The sequence below is a fragment of the Phyllobates terribilis genome, unplaced genomic scaffold (assembly GCF_046119375.1).
Source record: "Phyllobates terribilis strain yellow unplaced genomic scaffold, ASM4611937v1 Scaffold_8__6_contigs__length_399053987, whole genome shotgun sequence".
NCBI classification, from domain to species: domain Eukaryota; kingdom Metazoa; phylum Chordata; class Amphibia; order Anura; family Dendrobatidae; genus Phyllobates; species Phyllobates terribilis.
Genome location: NW_027362768.1, coordinates 155,896,886 through 155,919,064, shown reverse-complemented (window position 1 = coordinate 155,919,064; position 22,179 = coordinate 155,896,886). Strand labels below are relative to the sequence as shown.

Genomic DNA, 22,179 nt, shown 5'->3' with positions numbered 1-22,179 from the left:
TCAGAGATTTTGATTGTCAATATTCCCCAGATTATATAGGAAGAGAAGACTTCTTGATACTGTACTACTTGGTCCAGTGCAGAATGTGCATCGTATTTTCAAAAATTACTCCTGGGGGCTGTGTCATAGGTGCAGGGAGATTCCATGACAAGGGTCTCCCTTGTCAAACATTATCTACGACGGAGTACTGTAGTAGTTGTGGCCCTCAATTCAAGTTTTCAAAGGGCCATCAGTCGGTCATCAACAGTCAGTGTAAATTTCTATTGAATATGTATCCCTTATCTCAGTCACAATGTAGCACAAGCCAGGCATGTTTTTTGCCAAATTGGGTGACTGACAATACATTTCTATTGAATATGTATCCCCTATCACAGTCACAATGTGGCACAACCTGTGATAAGGGCCTCCAATGACAAATATTAGTTTGGTAGGACCACTGTACATTCCAGATTTGTCCATTGCACAATGTGCAAAGGATTTGTAAAAATGAGCCCTATGGACTGAGTCATAGTTGACATAGGTAGCCACCATCCCAAGGGCCTCCAATCACAAATAGTAGTTAGGCTGGAGTAGAAAGACTGTCCTGGTTTGTCCACTGCACAATGTGCTTAGGGTTTGTAAAAATTAGCCCTATGGGCTGAGTCATGGTTGACATATGCAGCCACCATCCCAAGGGCCTCCAATCACAAACAGTTAGGCTGGAGTAGGAATACTGTCCTGGTTCGTCCACTGCACAATGTGCATAGGATTTGTAAAAATTAGCCCTATGGGCCGAGTCATGGTTGACGTAGGTAGCCACCATTCCAAGGGCCTCCAATCACAAACAGTAGTTAGGCTGGAGTAGGAATACTGTCCTGGTTTGTCCACTGCACAATGTGCATATGGTTTGTAAAAATTAGCCCTATGGGCTGCGTCATGGTTGACGAAGGAAGGAAATGGGTTTTTATGGGAAGGGGTGACGTTAACAGCAGTAGCATGAATCTGCATTTTTTGTGAATTTAGGTTGGCTTGCTGTTATCTGGAGGGATTACAAACTGTGGAGATATCCAGTCCTTGTTGAATTTGATTAGTATGTACTGTATGTCTGCATTTTCCGTGCAGAGGCGTATGCGCCTATCAGTGATGATTGCCCCAGAGGAACTGAAAACACGCTCAGACACCACACTAGCAGCCGGGCAGGCCAGCACCTCCAAAGCATATAAGAAGTCGGGCCAAGTGTTTAGCTTAGACACCCAATAATTAAAGGGAACTGAAGCATCAGAAAAGACGCACATATGATCACTTAAATACCCCTTGACCATGTTCTGCAACTTATCCCTCCTTGGCATCGTTACAGGCACAGATAGCCCTTGCTGTTGTGCTGGTTTATTGAAAATTGCCCAATTTGTGCACATTTTATCCCCACCTCTGTGTTCGTGTCTCTTCTCATTATCCCTTGGTGTTGAAAAGAGCCGGTATCTCTGCCACCAGCATTGCCTGAGAGTGATGTTTTCAGCAACTGATCTACAGTGGCCCTCTTGAATGATTCCATTGTAAATCTCTTTGTTGACTCCAAAAGGAGAGAAGGATATTTCTCCTTGTAACATGGATCGAGAAAGATGGCCAACCAGTATAGGTTGTTGGATAAAATGTGCATCACGCGAGGGTCTTGCCACAGACACTTACACATGAACTGTGCCATGTGGGCCAAGCTGCAAAAAGGCAAATGTTCTGTGTCCCCAACAGTAGAAAAAGTACCCATGCTCTCCTCATTCTGACTCACCTCCTCCTCCACCTCCTCTTCCTCCTCTCCAGCCCATCCAGCCTGGACAGACATGAAGCTTGGGTTGGGTGTCCCCTCTGTAGCATTACGAGTCCCCTCGGTAGCACAGAAAAACAAGTCCTCTCCCTTTTCATCCTCCTCATCTTCCTCCTCATCACCCATTGTTGCCTCAGAATATTGGCTGGGCTGGGTAGTAACACCCATTGGGAAATCGGGCTCCTTACCAACATGCTGGGCACTCAAAGCTTCCTCTTTGAGATTATGCAGTGATTGTTTCAAGAGACACAGCAGCGGGATGGTTACGCTGATAATAGCCTGATCACCGCTCACGAGGTTGGTGCAGTACTCAAAGTTCTCAAGAACCTCACAAATGTCAGCGATCCACACCCACTCAACAGTTATTATGTGTGGTGGCTGACTCTCAGTCTGACGGGCATGCTGAAGCTGGTATTCAGCTACTGCCCTCTGCTGTTCACTAATCCTCGCCAACATATGTTAGGTGGAGTTCCACCGCATGGGTTGGTCGCAAACTTGGCAAATTCAAGTGCTTTTGCAGCGCTGTAAGAGCAGCAAAAGCGGTAGAGGAATGGCGGAAATGGCCGCTAATACGGACACCTTCTCAAGTAGGTACGGCAAGTCACGGTAAGTTTTCAGAAATTTCTGAACAACTAGGTTCAGCACGTGAGCCATGCATGGCAAGTGTACCAGCTTGCCGACCTTTAAAGCCGCCACCAGGTTACGCCCGTTATCGCAGGTGACCAGACCGGGTTGGAGGTGCAGCAGGGAGAGCCACTGATCGGTCTGTTATTTTAAAGCTTGCCACAGCTCTATTGCAGTGTGTGCTTTCTGACCTAAACAGATCAGCTTCAGCAGAACATGTTGCCGCTTTGCCAATGCGCTGCTGCACGGGTCCCAGCTGGGCAGTGATGGGGAGGGTAATTCAGCAGAGGATGAGGAGTAGGAGGAGGGGAGAGAGGAAGTGGAATATGAAGAGGCGGAAACCCTGACAGAGGTTGGGCCCGCTATTCTTGGCTTGGGTTGGATGTGTGATGTTCCCATTTGCGCCTTTGTCCCACCCTCCACCAGGTTCACCCAGTGTGCAGTGACAGAAATGTATCGTCCCTGTCCACAACAACTTGTCCAGGTGTCTGTTGTTAGGGGAACCTTCCCGGTTATGGCATTGGTGAGAGTACGGTTCATATTGTTTAACACGTGCTTGTGTAACGCAGGGACGGCACACCAGGCAAAATAGTGGCGGCTGGGAACACTGTATCGTGGGGCAGCCACAGCCAAGAGATCATGGAAAGACTGTGTTCCCACAAGCCTAAACGGCAACATCTCCACAGCTAGCAATTTAGCAATCTATGAGTTTAGTATTTGTGCCTGTGGTTGCGTGACTGGGTATTTACGCTTTCTTTCCAAGCTCTCAGGACAACTGGATGCTTTGCTGGGACAAGGAAGTGGATGTGGTTGATGTTTGTCGTGTGTGAGCAACCGCAGCTTGTGGGCAGAAGGTATGAGTGCCTGCCTCCTGAACAGCAGATTCTGAAGGACATAACCCAGGCAACATGGCATTGGTTTGACCCGCAGACGCAGATTTGGTACCCTGGTGTTCCGCCCACCTACTGGGGTGCTTGGCTGCCATGTAGTTTCACATACTGGTGGTGCTTAGGATGCCTTTGCCCTGGCCTCTGCTCAACTTGGTATGGCAAATGCTACAGACTACAATGTTTTTCTCTGAAGAACTTTCATAAAAAAATTCCACACAGCAGCTGAATGCCCCCTTGCCCCGACTTGGCGCACATCGGGGGTGCTCTTGGGAACAGTTGACCCAGTTCTCACTCTGGGCAAACCACAACCCCTTGTTGCCTGTGTTGGTGCTACCTATCCATCTTCCTCTGTGTTGCTGTCATAGTTATGCATGCCAACGGTTCAGGTCGGATCAGTGGAGTCATCATCGACCACTTCGTCTTTCATCTCCTTCCCAGTTGACATTGTAGGCTGACCTAATGGCAACTGTGTCTCATCATCATCAGCCTCCACCTCTGAAGACAGTAAATGACGTTCCGCCAAGTGGCTTTCTTCTGGCCGTAGGTACTCAAATACTTGGGCATCAACACATGCCACCTCCTCTTGTCCCTTTTCCATGCTGCATGGTGATAGGCCAGAGCCAACCAAAGGATACGTACCAAACAGATCCTCGGAGGGTCCAAGCTTGGGGTCATATGTCTCCTGTGACTGATAATGGCGGGAGGAAGGAGAACCAGCTTCAGGATTGGATGGGCCAGCCTTCTGTGTATCCACAGTAGACTGTGTGGTCGTGGAAGATTTGTTGCAGCTTGAAAAATGTGTAGAGGCCTTGTCTGCTATCCAAGACAGAATCTGCTCTCACTCTTCTAGCTTCCACACACGTGTACATTCCAGACCGGGAAATTTTTCAGGAACATGGTGGATGCATCAAGCTTGTGACCTGACACAGACTGAGTGCCTTCTCCCGCACCACTGACAACATCACGTCCACATCCACGTCCCTTAACAACAGGCTTTTTTGGCATTTTGGGTTTTGTTGACAGACTTTCAGATGTTGATGGTGTAAGAGGGTGTCCAGGACCTGGTCATGCACCTTGTCTGTATGTGTACACATAATGCTATATCCTGTTTGAAATATGAACATGTTTTATTATCAATTGTCTGATGTGTCAGTTATAGGGTCAGTATAGGTTAGTGCAGATGGGGTATTAGAATAGTAGAATAGTAAGGATAAGTGGGGGCACTATAGCTTAAAGCAGATATAGTTGCAGGTTAGGAAAGAGTTAAGGGGTTTGTGAGCTGCTCAGTGTGGGAGGAGCAGATTCAGTGAAGCACTGAGATGTTTCCTGGTTGCAGGCAGTTCTAGAAGAAGAGAGAGAGATGTAAGGTGATAACAGTTGGTGGTCCAGGGGGCACCATTGGCACAATCTGTCCAGCAGAAAAGGACCCGTATTCAGATACTATGAACCAGACATTTCCGTACGTTCGGGACCTACGGTCCACAGGATTCACAGTGAGGTGTGTGTCCAAAAGCCTTCATTGAAGGGGAAGTCGGACGGGAAATAGTCAGTACGGGATTCTTAAAACTGCGAGGGTCTCGTAGACCAGGAACGTCCGCTATGGAAGGGACAGCTCAGGACAAACGGACAGTGAATATCTATACGTGCGTTGTGTATTAGACGGTAACCCTGGAAAAGTATGTGATCAATGCTGTATGCTGTGTGAAGATGATTACAAGTGTTCTAGTAAAGTTCTTTTTAATAAAACGGAATGGAAGTCCCTAAATGTGTGAGCGGCGGTTCCTGAGGTGAAAGAACCGAAGACAGCAGAGAGCTGCAATCAAAACGTGAGTGTTCTGCACCACACACACAACACAGGAGATTTGGGACATTTATCTTTGTCATGGGACCAGGGTATGGGAACACATCAGCCGTTGGCCACAACTACTACCCTGCGTCCCTTACAATGGCACTAGCCAAGCTAGCTGTCACAGCCAAAATAGTGGTTAAAATGGCCTGGTGAGTGCTTTGTAGCAAGCAGTAGCAAATGTTTGGACTACTGCTTCATGCAGGGAACTCAATGATTTTTTAAGTGGACTAATATGGACAGAAGGCAGGCTGACACCCCAAAATAGTGGTTAAAATGGTCTGGTGCGTGCTTTGTAGCAGGCAGTGGGAAATTTTCAGATTACAGCTTTGTGCAGGGCACTCAATGATTTTTTAAGTGGACTAACATGGACAGAAGGCAGGCTGACACCCCAAAATAGTGGTTAAAATTGCCTGTTGAGTGCTTGGTAGCAGACAGTAGGAAATGTTTGGACTACTGCTTTGCGTAGGGCACCAAACACCTTTTTAAGTGGACTAATGTGGACAGCAGAAGCCAGGCTCTGACCCCTAAAAGAGCAGGGAAAATAGACCAGTGTTAAAAAAAAAAAAAAAGGCAGCACAAAATGATACTTCTGTGTATGCTGGAAAAATATTCCTTTGCCTGTGACAACAGCTGTTTTAAAATGGACACTGGAAGAACACTTTAACCTCCCCCTACCTAATACACAATCTCTCCCCTGTACTCTGACTTTGTTGCGTGTCTTCAGTTCTGAAAAGAGCTATTTTTTGGTGGTATTATGGAGCTAGTGAGCGACTCCTTAAAATACAGAACTAGTACACACTGCAGGTAGCCATTATAAGGGCTTTTGTTTTATCAAGAGGCCTAAAAACTCTCCCGAGGCACGTGAGGTGCCGTGTTATGGACTAGGGGCTCAGCGGGTAAAACCAGAGAAAGCCCGCTGCCGCCAGAAGACGGAGCATTGTTTGGGCGGGGAAGCCTGAAGAAATCATCACCTGCATCCGCTGGCGACTGCCTTGTGAGGAGCCAGAGTCAGCTAAGTGTACAAACTGACGTTTACAACCGGTTCAGCTCGGCTACATCTTGTCAGACTGTGAACTGTTAGTTATAGACTTTCACCTGCTATTTTCCTTGCCCCCCCCCCATATCTTCCTTCTTGCTCCCTGCGTGGAGATTGACCTTGTTCTTATAAACCCCCCTGTTTATTAACCCCCTATTGGCTGCTCTGTGTTTCTGTGTCACTGCATCTAAAGTACCCGTGTTACATTTGGCTTAGTCGGCAGGATGCGGTCGTTAGACACAGACACTGCAGAGCAGTCCATCCTGGGAGCTCCTAAATCTAGCTTGCCGCTGGGGACCATGCTCAGCAATCTCCCAAAGTTCACCGGCGACAATATGATGCTGTGGGATTGGGTTGAGAGAGTTAGGAGTATGTTACGTATGCATCCGATGACCCCAGCTATACAAGCCGAAATAGTCTTACTGGCCCTGGACGGCGATGCCCGTCAATCCGTGATGTACCACCTTCCCCATGCACGGGATACTGTAGAACAAGTAGTGCAGATACTGGAGGAGATGCATGGGGATCCCACCAATGTAGGAGAGCTGAGGATACGGCTGTTTCACCAAGTGCAGCAGGAGGGGGAGACTGTAATGCCTTACAGAGGGTGCATGCCTATATCACTAGAAAAGACTAGATGGGGAATTTGGGAATGGGCCCCCCTGACGTGATCTTGAGGGACCAGTTTGTGGCAGGCCTCAGGGATGTGCAGCTGAAGCAGGCCTCGCGGGAGCGCCTGCGCGCCAACCCATGTATGACTTTTCTAGAAGTGGGGGCAGAGGCACGTGTGATAGAGCAGGAGATGGGGGTGATGGCCCTGGCAGGGATGGTCCGGAGTAATGAGGTACCCACCCCGCCTGCAGCTGAACCGGAATGGGCTCGAGAGATGCGGAAGGAGATACAGGAGATGCGGGATGAATGGTCCAGTCTCAAGAAGACCCTTGCCCCGACACCAGAGATACCCAGATCGATTGCCCCAGGTATGGAAAGAATTGAATTCAGCCCCCCCCTGCAGGAGAGTTCCGTAAAGGAGTGAGGCAGCCCTACACAGACAGAGACACGACCTGCTGGAAGTGTGGAGGCGCAGGACATTACGCCAGGGGCTGTGCTAGCCGAGGGCGGCCCCTGTCGTGGCAACCGTTAAACTAGCAGGCTCCGTGTTTGGGGGACACAACCCGGAGCCTGAGGAAGGGGAAAGAGGAAAAGGAAGTCCCAAGGACCTGGTTTCCACCAGCCCGACTGTCTGGGCCGAAATAAGCGGTCGGGCTGTTCACTGCCTGATTGACACGGGATCCCAGGTGACTACGATGACAGAAGGCTACTTCCAACAGCGATTCCCAGAGATAGCGCGGCCTGAATGGGGACCCGTAATTAGACTCACGGCAGCTAATCAATTACCCATCCCGGTCGCAGGGGTGGTGTGGATGAAGATCCAAGTATGTGGAAAAGATGTGGAGAAAAAAAGGAGTCGTCTTAGTCGCTGGGGAACTGGAAGTGGACCCCCGATGACCCTCGGAATGAATGTGCTGAAAGAGATCGGGCAAATCCTGATTAGTGAGCCGAGGGAGATTCCTCTAGACCAGTGGGACCCACGAACCCCCAAAAGGAGGGTCTTTCAACAACTAATCCGAGCTGCTCAGGCTCAGGAGAAGTCGAGTGAAGGGAAGGTCCTGGGAAAAATAATAGTGCCAGCAGCTACGGCGCTCACCTTACCGCCCGGACAAACTGTACTCACGTTACCCGCACGGGCCTGCACACCTCTTGAGGGAGTCAAAGTTCAGAAAGGGCCAACATCGATGAATAAAGTACCTCCCGGACTCTTGGTGGCTCAGACACTGGCCACCGTCCAGGGTGGCAATGTTATAGTGCGGTGTGTTAATCTGGGCGAAGATGATCTCACACTCCCTCCCAGGGTGGAAATAGCCCAAATTCTGGGAATGCCAGAGAAGTTGGTGCGACCTGATGTGGTACACCTGTCTGCTGTACAAGGAGACCCCTGGACTCTGGCGGTCACCGTGCCACCAGAACCCCACCAGGCTAGTGCGAAGGGGGGACGAAGCATCCTAGAACGAATGCGGGATGAATTGATGGGACTTACACCTCGACAGGTGCAAGGGTTGAGGAGGTACTGGAGCGGTACCAGGAAGTCTTTGCTCGCCAATAGGATGATTTTGGTTGCATCGAAGCCATTACCCACGAGATTCCCACGGGGAGCGCTGCCCCAGTGCGGGAGAGATACCGGCAGATACCTCCCCAGATGTATAAAGAGGTTAAGGAGATGCTAGCCCATATGTTACAGAATGGTGTGATACGGGAGAGTCAGAGTCCATGGGCAGCCCCGATTGTCCTGGTCCGGAAGAAAGATGGTACCCTGCGGTTCTGTGTGGACTATAGACGCCTGAATGCCTGTACAGTACGGGACTCTTACCCACTACCTCGAATCGAAGAGTCTCTGTCGGCCTTAGGGTAGGTAAGATACTTCTCCTCCTTGGATCTGGCCAGTGGGTACTGGCAGGTGCCCGTGGCCGAACGTGACCGTGCGAAGCCGTCGTTCATATTACCCATGGGACTGTTTGAGTTCAATCGGATGCCCTTCGGCCTGACTAACGCCCCCGGGACGTTCCAGCGTCTGATGGAGAGGTGCCTGGGCGAATTTGAACTTCGAGGCAACACTGATTTACCTTGATGACATAATTGTCTATGCTGCCACCTTCGAGGAGCACCTCCACCGACTGGAACAAGTACTGAGTCGCCTACAGAGTCCTGGTCTAAAGGTGAAGCCCCAGAAGTGCCACCTGTTCCACAAACAGATCGAATATCTCGGTCATACTGTATCTGGTGAAGAAGTCAGGCCCACCTGGGAGAAGGTGGCCGCCATACAGGAGTGGCCTACCCCGAAGACAGTGAAGGACGTTCGGGCCTTCCTGGGACTTGCCGGGTACTACCAAAGATTCGTGAAGAACTTCACCCGCATAGCCAACCCATTGCTGGAGCTACTTAAGGGAGTGCCGGCGGGCTCCAAGAATCAGGCGATTCGGTGGGGAAGCAGCCAGGAAGAGGCTTTCCGTGCCCTAAAAATTGCCCTGACCGAGGCCCCAATACTTGCCTATGCGGATTTCTCCCAACCATTCATACTCCACACTGATGGGAGCCTACATGGTCTAGGAGCTGTGTTATCCCAAGCACAGGAGGGGAAAGAGCACGTCATTGCGTACGCCAGTCGCTCCCTTCACGACTCCGAGAGGAACCCAGATAATTATAGCTCTTTCAAATTAGAGTTGCTGGCTCTGGTTTGGGCAATGACCGAGAAGTTTGCAGAGTATTTGTCCGGGTCCGAAGTACTGGTGAGAACAGATTACAACCCGCTGGCCCACCTGGAGAATGCAAAATTGGGAGCCCTGGAGCAGCAGTGGGTGGCCCGCATGGCCAGGTACTGGTATAAGATCACCTACCGGCCTAAGGCAGAGAATACTCACACCAACGCCCTCTCCAGAGTGACATATGAACGGCCTGATCATGACCGCGATGGAGATTTGGAGGCGGATGAGACCCCTAGCTTCCGAAGTTTCGTGGGACTGCTGACCGCGGCGCAGGGACAGATCGGAGAGACGTCAGAAGAACAAGTGCTAGGGCGGCCAAGAGATGACTGGATCCAACTTCAACAGACTGACAGAGAAGTTGCTCAATTACGTCAATGGGTGGCTTTGCGGCAAGTCCCTAGTCTAGAAGAGAGGAGTACCCTGTCTCCGGGAGCACTGAAAATGCTGGGACAATGGGAGAGACTGTGTTTGTGAGACGGGCTGCTGTACCGATGGGTGCAGCTACTGCGAGCGTTCGGGACCACCTGGCAAGTGGTGATCCCAGAGAAGTTGGTCGAAGTAGTGGCCAAGGAGGCTCATGAACGAGGGGCTCACTTCGGAGCAGAGAAGACATTTCAGTGGTTGCAGAGGCTGGTATATCATCCCCGACTGCAAGTAACAATAGAAGACACTTGTCGAAGATGTCGTAGCTGTGAGCTGCTTAAGCCCCTGGAGCAGCGGGTCCCCATACAAACCATTGTGACTTCTGCCCCCTTTGAGGTGCTGATGATCGACTATTTGGCTGTTGGACCTGCGCATCTCAGGTATGGACATTGCCTGGTAATGACAGACCACTTCACAAAGTTTGCGGTAGTGACCCCGACCAGGGACCAAACCGCCGAGTCAGCTGCGCAGGCCATCTGCCAAGACTTCATTCAGGTGTACGGCTGCCCAAAGAGGATCCATTCCGATCAAGGCGCCTGCTTCCAAGGCCGGGTGATAGAAGAGCTGCACCGGTTGTACAAGATTGAGAAGTCACGGACTACTCCTTACCACCCTCAAGGAAATGGGGCTTGTGAACGCTTTAATCGGACACTGATCCTAATGCTCCGCACATTGGAGGAAGATTGGAAGGTACGATGGCCTGAGTTTGTGGCCGAGCTGGTGTGGGTCTACAACAACTGAGTGAATAGTACGACGGGGTTCACTCCTTATACCTTGCTGTTCGGGCGAAAGGGAGTTAGAGCTGGACCCCGAGGAGGACTACACACGGACGGGGATGTCTTCCTGGGTCCGGGAACATCGGCATCGACTGCAGACCCTCCGACGGTTGGTACAACAAAAGTTTCAGGAACTCAAACATCATGAGACATTGCCTCTTCGAGGGACAGCTCTGAGGCCCAGGGAGCGGGTGTTGGTTCGGGACAGGCGTCCCCGGGGCAAATTGAGTAAGCGGTGGGAACGGACCCCGCACCGAGTGAAGCGCAGGATTGGTGCTGAAGGACCTGTGTATGAAGTTCAAACCGAGGGGACTGAATGAGCCCCTACCAGAGTGGTTCATCGTAGTATGCTGCGGCCCTGTCTGTCTAAAGATGACAAGGATGAAGAAGAGTCACTTGCTTCTAGAGAAGGTCCTGTCACAGTTGCCCCAAGCCACGATGTGGACGAAGAAGAATTGTTGATTCTACCTCCGAGCCCCAGCACTCGATTACCTGCAGTCCCCAGTGCAGGCGGCGAGGGAACAACATCGGTTGAAGCCAGGTGGAGATTGGGAATCCGAGTGACCCTGCACCCCCCATCGGTCAAACTGAGTTACGCCAATCAGAACAGACAACAGCAGGAGTGCCTCCTCAACGTTATGAACAAGATCAATTTATATGGCACCGTATCATCCAGGAAGTCCAAGAGTGTGAACGTTTGATGAAGGAACTCTCGCCCGTGGAATGGCGAGTTAAAGGAGAGCGGGAATGTAAGGGGGAAGACCGGGGTGTAAGTGCTTTGAGAGCAAGGGATCCGGAACTGCCGAGGCCGTACCTCCTGTAGCAGGGGGGAGACAGACTGCGAGCACAGGAGTCATGTGACGGGGAAGTTGGGGGTGTGTCGAGAGACAGAGCTGGGAAGTCAGGTGACCGAGGGACTCCTGGTGTGACTGACGAGAGGAAGAGATGAGGACGTTTTGAGCGGGAAAGTGGAGCTGAGTCCTGCGCAGGAGACAGTGTGAGAGGGTCCAGGCTCCTGGCAGGGTCCGTGGAGCCGAGGCACATGAGGTGCCGTGTTATGGACTAGAGGCTCAGCGGGTAAAACCAGAGACCGCCAGCTGCCGCCAGAAGACGGAGCATTGTTTGGGCGGGGAAGCCTGAAGAAATCATCATCTGCATCCGCTGGTGACTGCCGTGTAAGGAGTCAGAGTCAGCTAAGTGTACAAACTGACGTTTACAACCTGTTAGACTCTGCTAAATCTTGTCAGACTGCGAACTGTTAGTTATAGACTTTCACCTGCTATTTTCCTTGTCTCCCCCCCCCATATCTTCCTTGTTGCTCCCTGCGTGGAGATTGACCTTGTTCTTATAAACCTCCCTGTTTATTAACCCCGTATTGGCTGCTCTGTGTTTCTGTGTCACTGCATCTAAAGTACCCGTGTTACATGCGCAAAATGGCAGCTGCAGGGCTTAAATAGACCCTATGACGCTGGGCGGCCAGTCAATCATAGTAATGCCACAACCAAGATGGCTGCGGCATTACTGTGATTGGTTAAGAAGCCCAGCATGTTTAGTGGCTGCCAAGAAGGCGCCAAAAGTGCAGGGCGGGACATCCGAATATAGCGAGGCGAGTACACAAATACTCGCAGAATAACGAGTAACCCGAATACCGTTCTATCCTTTCCAATAGCGAATAGTAATGAATACACTCGCTCATCACTAGCGAACACCTAAAAAATAGACTTTAAAAAATGAACAAATTAAAAGAACATGTCATAGACAAAAAACACCAGAAACTAGACAAAAAAAGGTGCAATTGCTATAATGAAATGGCCACTGAATTCGGGAATTCGGAATGTACGGTGTGTAGTCTTATAATCCTCTTCTAAAGGCCAGAGTGAAAGATCTTCTCTTGCCTTGAAGGACCAAGTCCTATCTTAAATTACTAACACAATCCATTGTTTTTGAATGGGTTCTGTGTCATGTTCGACTTTACCTGCGAGAGTGCTGTAGAAAAATGTCTCTCTGTGACATGCAAAAGTAGTGCTGTTGCTTTAAAAGCATTCAGCAACTATTAGGAGTAACACAGGCACATGAGATAGGAAGTGTTGTGCTCCAGAGGCTTCCAGCAGGTAGAGGGGTTGGCACAGTCACAGGAGTAGGGGAGTGTTTTAGCCCCAGGGGGATTGTGAGGAAGTTGTTTACTATCTGGCTGGAGCCGAAGAGAAAGGTGGTGTGTGTGTTCTGTATCTCACAGAAGCGCCCCTGCAAGTGAAAAAGATTCAAGTCAGGAGTGAAGCTAAGCACAGGTCAGGTAGAGTTCCTGAACTAACAGTGCAGAGTATTGTCAGGCAGGAAGATAAGGACTGGAAGAAATGGTGTCAAATGGATCATCTCTCTTAGCAACCCCCCCCCCTCCTCAATTTCACTGTGCTGTAAAGAATGCTGTGTTCATTAATGTGCCTTTGCATTAGAACTGTGCTGTCCTGTACTACTGGGAAGACTGTGAACTGCTGTGCTGCTAAGGAAACTGTACTGTTTGTCACTGGAACCTGTTGCTCATAAGACTGTGCTGTACAGCTTCTTATTAAATACTACTGTTCTACAGTTTATGAGGACTCTGGTCAAGTGTATCTGGTCAGCAAGTGAAACAACCTACGTGTCTGTGCCTGATGGTCAATACCCCTGTGTGTCTGAGAGAAGCTGCAGCACATGGTCTATGGCTGCCCTGAGTAACGGTTCCCACAGGATTCCAAAGAATTCATGCAATCTTTCTCCCCCCTATCTTAACCTAGCGGCGTGCGTGTAACATTGGTGGCTCGTAAGGTGAATTAGCGTGTAGAGGGAGAAGTGGAAAAGTGTCTGGAAAAACACAGCAGCACAGCACCTCAACTCAACTCTGCTACACCAGTTAAAGGGGACCAGTCCTAAAGAAAAACTCACTAGCAACAATGTATGTGGAAATACAAATGGACAGAATTAGTGAGCTGCTTCTTCAGTTAACCTGTGAAGAATTGAGAACAGTAGCAGAACATATAAAGATGTCAGTAGAACAGATTTCCAAAGCACACAACCGCAGGCAACTGTTACCTGCTATTAATGCAAAAATGGAGCTGGGAGAGAAAGAAGCTGAAGACATCATGGGGACATTCCTCCAGGAACTAACACAGTTTCTAGCCAGGTTGAAGTTGGAGGATGGAGGGACGGCACCAATTATCAAAAGCGGGAATCTCTGTCCACAGACTGAACTACAGAAATTGAAAGAACAATTCAAAGCCCTAACAGCCCTGCAGGAATCGACCAAAACCTCTGAACGCGTGAGAGACTCAGACAGGACCTTTAACCTGCTCGGGTTACATAAATCAGGAAGACAATCCTCTCTAACACCACAAATCACTACAAAGAAAGAATTCAAGATCCTGGGACAGATTGGAGAGTGTGAACAGAAAGAGAGACTGTCTTATAGGAACTTGTTTCACCAGATCGATGCAGGCTTACAGAAAGACTACCAGCCAGATGAGATCGTTGAGGGGGTGGTGAAAGCGATCAGCTCAGGACTGAACCTCCGTAGTATGCTAGAAATGAAAAGTCAGTTGACCTCACAACAGCTGAAGATGATTTTAAAAGGGCACTATAAAGAAGAGAGTATTTCAGAATTGTTCCACCGACTCATTAACCTCTCACAGAAAAATAATGAATCACCCCAAAATTTCTTGTTCAGAGCAATTGAACTGAAGGATAGACTGTTGTTTGCATCCAGAGATGTAGAAGCGGAAGAGAAGTTTGATGCTGGACTAGTCCAGAAGAAGTTCTTGAGATCACTGGGAACGGGATTAATTAGAAAAGATATCAAGTTGCAGCTGAAACAGTACCTAGAAGATCCTGGCATTTTGAACGAAGTCCTAATTGAAAAAATTAATGAGGCCGCTAGTTTGGAGTCAGAGAGCGAACAGAAGTTAAAGCAAGGTTCTGCTCCTAAAATCACCAAAATGAATCCGTTGAAGTTGGAGACCCCCGGTGGCCAGTCCGAAGATCATCATAGGGACCCTCCAGTGCCACCTCCGAAAGGGTACCTTAAAACACCAACAAAAGAGAGGCCTGCCAGCGCTGACTGGGAGGAAGTAATAGGAGAAGTGCGAGCCTAGTTGATGGAGGTGAAAAAGTAGATTCTTTCCAGGCCAGAACCAGTATCCCTCAAACCCAGGAGTGGGTTCCAAAACAGAAGATACCCAGCTTGTGAAGCATTCTGTTCATCAAAGCAGAGTACGGTGTGTGTCGACTGTCTAAGATATGGTGAGGAAGGACATTATGCCAAGGAATGCCAATGGTTATGGTCGTTTGGGTTAAAAGACAGGAGGTTACCAGTGCGGAGTGACTGGTAACTGCGACACGGAGGAGGCCCCAGAAGCAAATCCAAATCTCACCAAACCCCATAAAGTATGAGGTAAAACGGCTGCATCAGTACTATCCCCAAGTGTGTTCCCGTCTACAACAGCTGCAAGGGAGACAGGGGCATCAGTTACTTAATGCCCAGTGCGGAGGTCAAACGATGTACTCCTGGGAGGAGGATTCCTCAGTCAGTAAAGATAGCCTCATCAGCCTAATCGGTGAAAGGTGCTTTATACAGTGCCAGCTAGATGGACTCCTAGTAAAAGCACTGTGGGACACAGGAGCCCAAGCGAGCCTTTTAAATGAAGAATGGAGAAGGCGCTACCTGCCACACACTTGACTTCGATCACTAATAGACCTCTTGGGACCAGTGGAACTCCACAGCAAAGCCGTCAACCAGACCGAAATCCCTTTCATAGGCTGGGTGGAAGTGACTTTCCAACTCAGGGGCACAAAGAACAGCAACACCATCGAGATTTTGGTACCGATTCTCGTGACCAGTGTTCAGAATGTGGCAGAGGATCCTATACTGGGTTATAATGTAATCAGTGAGGACATCACGAAACACAAGATAGGGGCGTTGGTGGTGAATGCAATCACCACATCACTCGCCATACCCAAGGACGTGGCGGAAAACGTGATTCATAGAGTAAAGAAAGCACAGACAGAATACAACGGACCTAAAAGAAGTCAAGGTAGGCTTGCGCCCAACCATCATCCCTGCAAACCAATTGGTGGGGGTGAGGTGTGGAGTCCGGGTAGAACCGGGAAGAAAAGTCCAGAAAAGACTGTTCGTGCCAAAAGACTCGTCAGAACTTCCAGAAGGCCTAGCTCAAGGTGAGACTGTACTTATGATTCCTACTGGTGGGTTTGCTACTGGTGGGAGTGACAGTACTGGTGATGAATACTACGAAACACGAAAATTAGACTGGATCCAAAGACTGTGTTAGGTCACATCGAAACCGTTAAAACGGTATATCCAGCCAGTGTGAGACCAGCCCAGGGGTCTACAGTGAATTTAGTATCCCCACCAAGGAACAGGAGTTGCCCAGGGGAAGAAATTGCACGACCCACCTCAGGGTCCTGGGATCCCCCAGTATCCCTGGAACACTTGTGTGCAGAGGATCAAGCAGTAGCAAAACAGATAATGAGAGAAGAGTGTTATGTATTCTCTAAAGATGACTCTGATATAGGCTGTATCCCGTCGTTGCATTTGAAAATCAATTTGAAAGACACGACCCCAGTAACCAGAAGTTGCATGTCTGTGCCCAAACCATTACATTGTGAAGTGAAAGAATATTTACAAGATCTCATCAACAGAGGTTGGGTCCAAAAGTCGAAGTCATCTTATTCCTCTCCTATTGTCTGTGTTAGAAAGAAGGACGGTAGGTTGAGACTCTGTTGTGATTATCGGGAACTAAACCGAAAGTCAGTACCTGATCGACACCCGGTACCAAAGATCCAAGATATGCTGGATAGCTTATCAGGAAGCACCTGGTTCTCTGTCCTCGATCTGGGTAAGGCATACCACCAAGGGTTTGTTGAAGAGTCCAGGAGACCCTTGACAGCATTCATCACACCGTGGGGATTATATGAGTGGATCCGCATACCGTTTGGGCTCAGTTCAGCTCCAGCAGAATTGCAGAGGAGCATGGAGACATGTTTAGAAGCATTGAGGGACAATATCTGCCAGCCTTACTTGGATGACAATGTGGTACACAGCAAAACCTTCCGGGAGCATGTTGAACACGTGAGGACTGTATTACAACGGTATCAACAACACGGAGTTAAGTTGACCCCAACGAAGTGTGAACTGTTCAAAAGACAAGTCCGATTTCTAGGGAAAATTGTGTCGGGAGAAGGATATACCATGGACCCAGCAGAAATCGCTCCATAGCTAGCCTTAAAAAACAAGCGGCCCTGTACCGTCGGGGAGTTGAGGTTGATATAAGGATTCCTCTCCTACTATCGTACTTACGTTCGGAACTTCTCCAGGATTGCCGCTCCACTATACCTCCTCTTGGGGGGGGGGGGTGACAGAGACAACAACACCCATGGAGAAAAAGAAGAATACGAGTAGGACCAGGCTTAAAAGAAACAACGCCGTTTCGTCCCAACAGCCCATTCTCTGGACAGCAGACCACCAGGAGGTATTGGAAGAACTAGTAGGCTACCTGGTAAAACCACCCATCTTGGGAAATCCTGATTTCATTTTACCATTTGTTCTTCATTGTGACGCTTCTCAAGTTGGACTGGGAGCTGCCCTGTATCAGCATCAAGATGGAAAAATGAGAGTCATCGGTTATGGTTCTAGAACGTTGACAGACGCCGAGAAGAATTACCATCTACATTCTGGAAAATTGGAGTTTCTGGCATTAAAAGGGCTATGTGTGAACGATTTAGAGATTATCTCTACTACAGCAAAGAGTTTGAGGTATACACTGACAACAGCCCTTTGACCTATGTCCTTACTACAGCCAAAATTAATGCAATGGGTCAGAGATGGGTCGCTGAACTAGCTGACTTCAATTTCAGCATCAAGTACAAGCCAGGAAAATGCAGGATGCTGACGAATTGTCAAGAATGCCACTAGAGCCTGAGGAGTTCATGCAAGAATGCGCGGAGGAAGTAAATCTGGAAGCAATTGAGAGCACTATCCAAGCAGTACAAGCAATGCAAGCTCACAGAAGCGCCCCTGCAAGTGAATAGGATTCAAGTCAGGAGTGAAGCTAAGCACAGGTCAGGTATGTTACGCTCGCGCCCGGACTGACTGGCGTGAGCGTGATTAGTGATCCCACTGTACCATGAACCGAGGAGTGCCTGGAGTGGCGTAACTAAGTATCAACCCGATCCGACCAAGGTCGTACGGCGGCTCAGTCGACTCCGTGAACCAGGGAGGAACTGAGCAGAGGGACCAGGTGCTACTCCAGGTCAGACCTCGGTCACAGCTGTTGACCCACACTGGGGAATGCAGGAACAGGCAGGTTAGCTGGTATGCAGACAGGTGGGTACTGGCATGCACGGCTGGTATGACAGCAGGTGGTTACTTAGCAGGCATGGCTGGTATGAAGGCAGGTGGGTACTGGCAGGCACGGCTGGTATGCAGACAGGCGGGTGCTGACAGGCACGGCTGGAATGCAGACAGGCAGATACTGGCAGGTATGAACGCAGGCTGGATAGGGACCAGTACAGACTGGGATACAGGAACAGAGCCGCAGGTGTGTTGGACTAGCAAAGCAAAACCGCAGGAGTGGTGAAAGAGCAGAGCGGAGCAAAACAGCAGGAGCGGTGAACAAGCAGAGCGGAGCAAAACCACAGGTGCGGTGAACAAGCAGAGCGGAGTAAAACCGCAGGAGCGGTGAACAAGCAGAGCGGAGTAAAACCGCAGGTGCGGTGAGCAAGCAGAGCGGAGCAAAACCGCAAGTGCGGTGAACAAGCAGAGCGGAGCAAAACTGTAGGTGCGGTGAACAAGCAGAGTGGAGCAAAACCGCAGGTGCGGTAAACAAGCAGAGCGGAGCAAAACTGCAGGTGCGGTGAACAAGGAGAGCAGAACAGAACCGCATGTGCGGTAAACAAGCGGAGCAGAGCGGAACCGCTGGAGCGGTGAACAAGCAGAGCAGAACAGAGCATAAGGTGAAGGCAGACAGGACAGGGCTCTGTTCACATGGAATAGACTGGAAAATACAGGAAGATGGTAAGAAAACAGGAGGTAGATACAGAGGCAGGGAAAGGGGACAAGCAGAGCCAGATACACACAAGGTACTTACAATGAAGTAGCGAGTGGACACAAGACTCACAAACAGAAGTACAGAGACAACAAGTTGGAGTTAGGTGCAGGTTCAGACACTGCAGGCAGGAAAAGGGAAGGTACGGACATAGAGAGAAACAAGTAATGGGCTAGGACACTGCTGAGACAGGAACTGAACCAGGAACAAGATATAGGAACAAGCCTGGGAACTCAGCCCCCAGGGTTGCGGAAACTGACTAGAAGTCAGAGATACAGGTAGCGGCCCTGGGTACTCAGCCCCCAGGGTGTCAGAACAGACTAGATACAGGACAGGACCTGGCAACTCAGTTGCAAAAGACAAACTGAGTGAAAGTGTTGCTCAGGCACCTCCTACTGGGCGGAGGGGGTTTAAGTATCCAGTGACTCACAGCAATAGGCTGGGGACGCATTAGGACTGTGCACACAGTAGCTATAAGAAACAAGCAGAAATCCGTGCCGACGCCCTAAGCAATCAGACAAGAGACATGGACAGAGCAGGTACTGGAGCAAAGAGTGCAGCATGGACTGACAGGTAAGATTGCGGTCTTGCATGGTGGGAGGTGGTGCACCATGCAAACATGCCGCCAGGGATGTTACAAGGTAGAGTTCCTGAACTATCAGTGCAGAGTATTGTTAGGCAGAAAGATAAGGACTGGAAGAAATGGTGTCAAATGGATCATCTCCCTCAGCAACCCCCCCCTCCTCCATCTCACTGTGTTGTAAAGAATGCTGTGTTCATTAAAGTGCCTTTGCATTAGAACTGTGCTGTCCTGTACTACTGGGAAGACTGTGAACTGCTGTGCTGCTAAGGAAACTGTACTGTTTGTCACTGGAGCCTGTTGCTCATAAGACTTAACTTGCACTGGCTGTGCGGCTACTTATTAAATGCTACTGTTCTACAGTTTATGAGGACTCTAGTCAAGTGTGTCTGGTCAGCAAGTGAAACAACCTACATGTCTGTGCCTGAGGGTCAATACCCCTGTGTGTCTGAGAGAAGCTGCAGCACATGGTCTATGGTCGCCCTGAGTAACTGTTCCCCCAGGATTCCAAAGAATTAATGTAACCTGTCTCGCCCCTATCTGAACCTAGCGGCGTGCATTTAACATCTCTCCATATTTCACCCTTCTAAAGTCCCATCAGGAGGAGCCTTTGTGTGGTCAACTTTTCTTTAACTTGAGGAACTTTTCTTATAAGTAGGGATTTCTGTTTCTGGAAGAAAGCAGCCTTGTTTTTCTACTCTCATACCACCCCTTTAAATTATCATGTATTATTTATATTGTTAACTAATTAGAGATTTTTTCATCCTTAGTTCCATGGGGACGGCAAGGACTTGGACATCATAGCTGGTTATGCAGAACAATACCCATACGCCTATCCACTGTGGCTGGGAAATTTTTTTGCATCGTTAACGATATGTCACCCCGATTATGCAAAGGCTATCCTGTCCAGACAAGGTAAAACTATGGGGGAATGAACCTGCTGGTCTGTTATACCTTTATTATACTATTGTGCTTCTGATCGAGTAATAGGAAAGGTCATCCAATTACCTTTTATAGTGCAAACACATGTAGAATAAAAAATGTTTTGTGTCTACAGATCGGGGAGGGTTCTACAAGTAGGAATCTTCTTATCATTGCTATAGACTTTGAATGGAGCAGCAGGATGCATGCCAGATTTACACTCCATTCAGAATCAGCCTATTCATGCCAATATGGGTAGGGAAAATGCAGAACCATGTTCCATGGTCTAGAGATTAGAGATGAGCGAACCCGAACCTAGTGTCCGATTTTGAGCTCCAAAGATGGACTTCTCCTGGAGATTGACTTCTATGGGGTTCGGGTTCTGATTCAAGTTCGGGTAGAGTTCTGGTACCAGAACCGAACTTTGCACTAAGGTTTGGTCGAACCCAACAAACCCAACTTCCACGGGTCTCCCTACTAGAAATCATTGGAGAACCCAGTGGTCAGAAGGCCATTGATCTAGCATTTTTCCAATAATCGATAAAGGCTTTTGGTAGGAAAACCCCTTTAAATCTCCTCAAAGCGTCAGGTTATCCATTATTGCTTATCCCAAAAATGTTCTTCCATGTATTTAGGAGATTCAGGGTTTAATATACCATCTTCTTCTACAGATCCAAAGGACAATTTTGGCTACTACTTTATCACGCCATGGATTGGTAAGTCATTTAGTGCAATCTACTACACGAAACATGCCAGTAAGTTAATTGGTGATGATGTCGGGTGACCGCTTCTTGTCTATAGAGTCCATTACATGCTTCTGCTATGATATTGGCATATATTCCAATACTTAAAGGACCGCTCCAGCAATTATTTTTAAAACATACAATCCTCACTCATCTTCGGTATTTTCACTGTTTCATTTGTTCTTCCCACTTCAGTTACATCTGTATATTTCCCCACTTTCATTTAAAAATTGGGTCATGTGATCTCCAATCTGACCACCAGTCCAGTACATGAGCTAATATGTAAACAGGAAGTCAGTCTTTAATTTGCTGTGAACTTAAAAGATGACATCATCACCTATCAAATCCCTCCTGGCAGCTCTCCGACTCCTCGCCTCCCTTTATATCCTCCCATTTTGCTAAATATCTGGGTATAGAGACTGTGTAAAAGAAAACCTGTCTTTTCTGTCCTTAGCAACCAATCATAGAGCAGCTTTCATGTTGTATCCTGCTCCTGAACAATGAAAGCTATGTTATGATTGGTTGCTATGGTTGGTTGCTATAGGCAGCATTTTTCCTTTTTTTGATAGTTTCAAGCATCGGGCTTAGTTTTTCTACTTTATTTAAGAGAGTAGTGGTATAGTAGAGGAGACAGGCTAAAGTGCCATCACATAGGATACACAAGGCAATATAATGAGAACCTGGTGTCCCGACAATTGTAGAAAAACCATATCTGAGGTTAAGAAGGAAGCAATATGGCCGGCAACCCAGACATGGCACATCTACTAACACTGATATTCACAAGTCACACACAAAAAACTCTACATTATTCTATAATAATTGCCTATACTGCATAATACACTGAAAGGAAAAAAATAGCTGGAGTGCTTCTTTAACCCCTTAGCCACAGTCGATATACATGTACGATGGCAGTCCTATATCATTATTTGGATCAGGCAGCTGAGAGTAACTAATGTGATTGGAGTTTGCTCCAATCTTATCAGTTTAACCTTTTGACTGCCACTGTCAGGCATGATAGCGGCATTTAAAAGGTTTCCAAGATGGCCGCCGATAGTCCAGAGACCATCGCTCCCCCATGTGGTACAATTGCAAGGTGGTGATGGCTTGCCATGGCATTTGAAGGCCT

The 22,179-nt window shown here is 48.7% G+C and overlaps 1 protein-coding gene across 1 annotated transcript in view; it reads left to right on the top strand.

Moving 5' to 3' along the window:
- LOC141156952 (cytochrome P450 4A4-like) overlaps nucleotides 1-22,179 on the top strand; it is a 50,427-nt gene that overhangs the window by 4,332 nt on the left and 23,916 nt on the right. Inside the window, exons 2-3 of the mRNA XM_073643545.1 lie at nucleotides 20,160-20,304; nucleotides 20,982-21,026. Of these exons, the coding sequence (XP_073499646.1) occupies nucleotides 20,160-20,304; nucleotides 20,982-21,026 (190 nt within the window). The remainder of the gene's footprint in view (nucleotides 1-20,159; nucleotides 20,305-20,981; nucleotides 21,027-22,179) is intronic.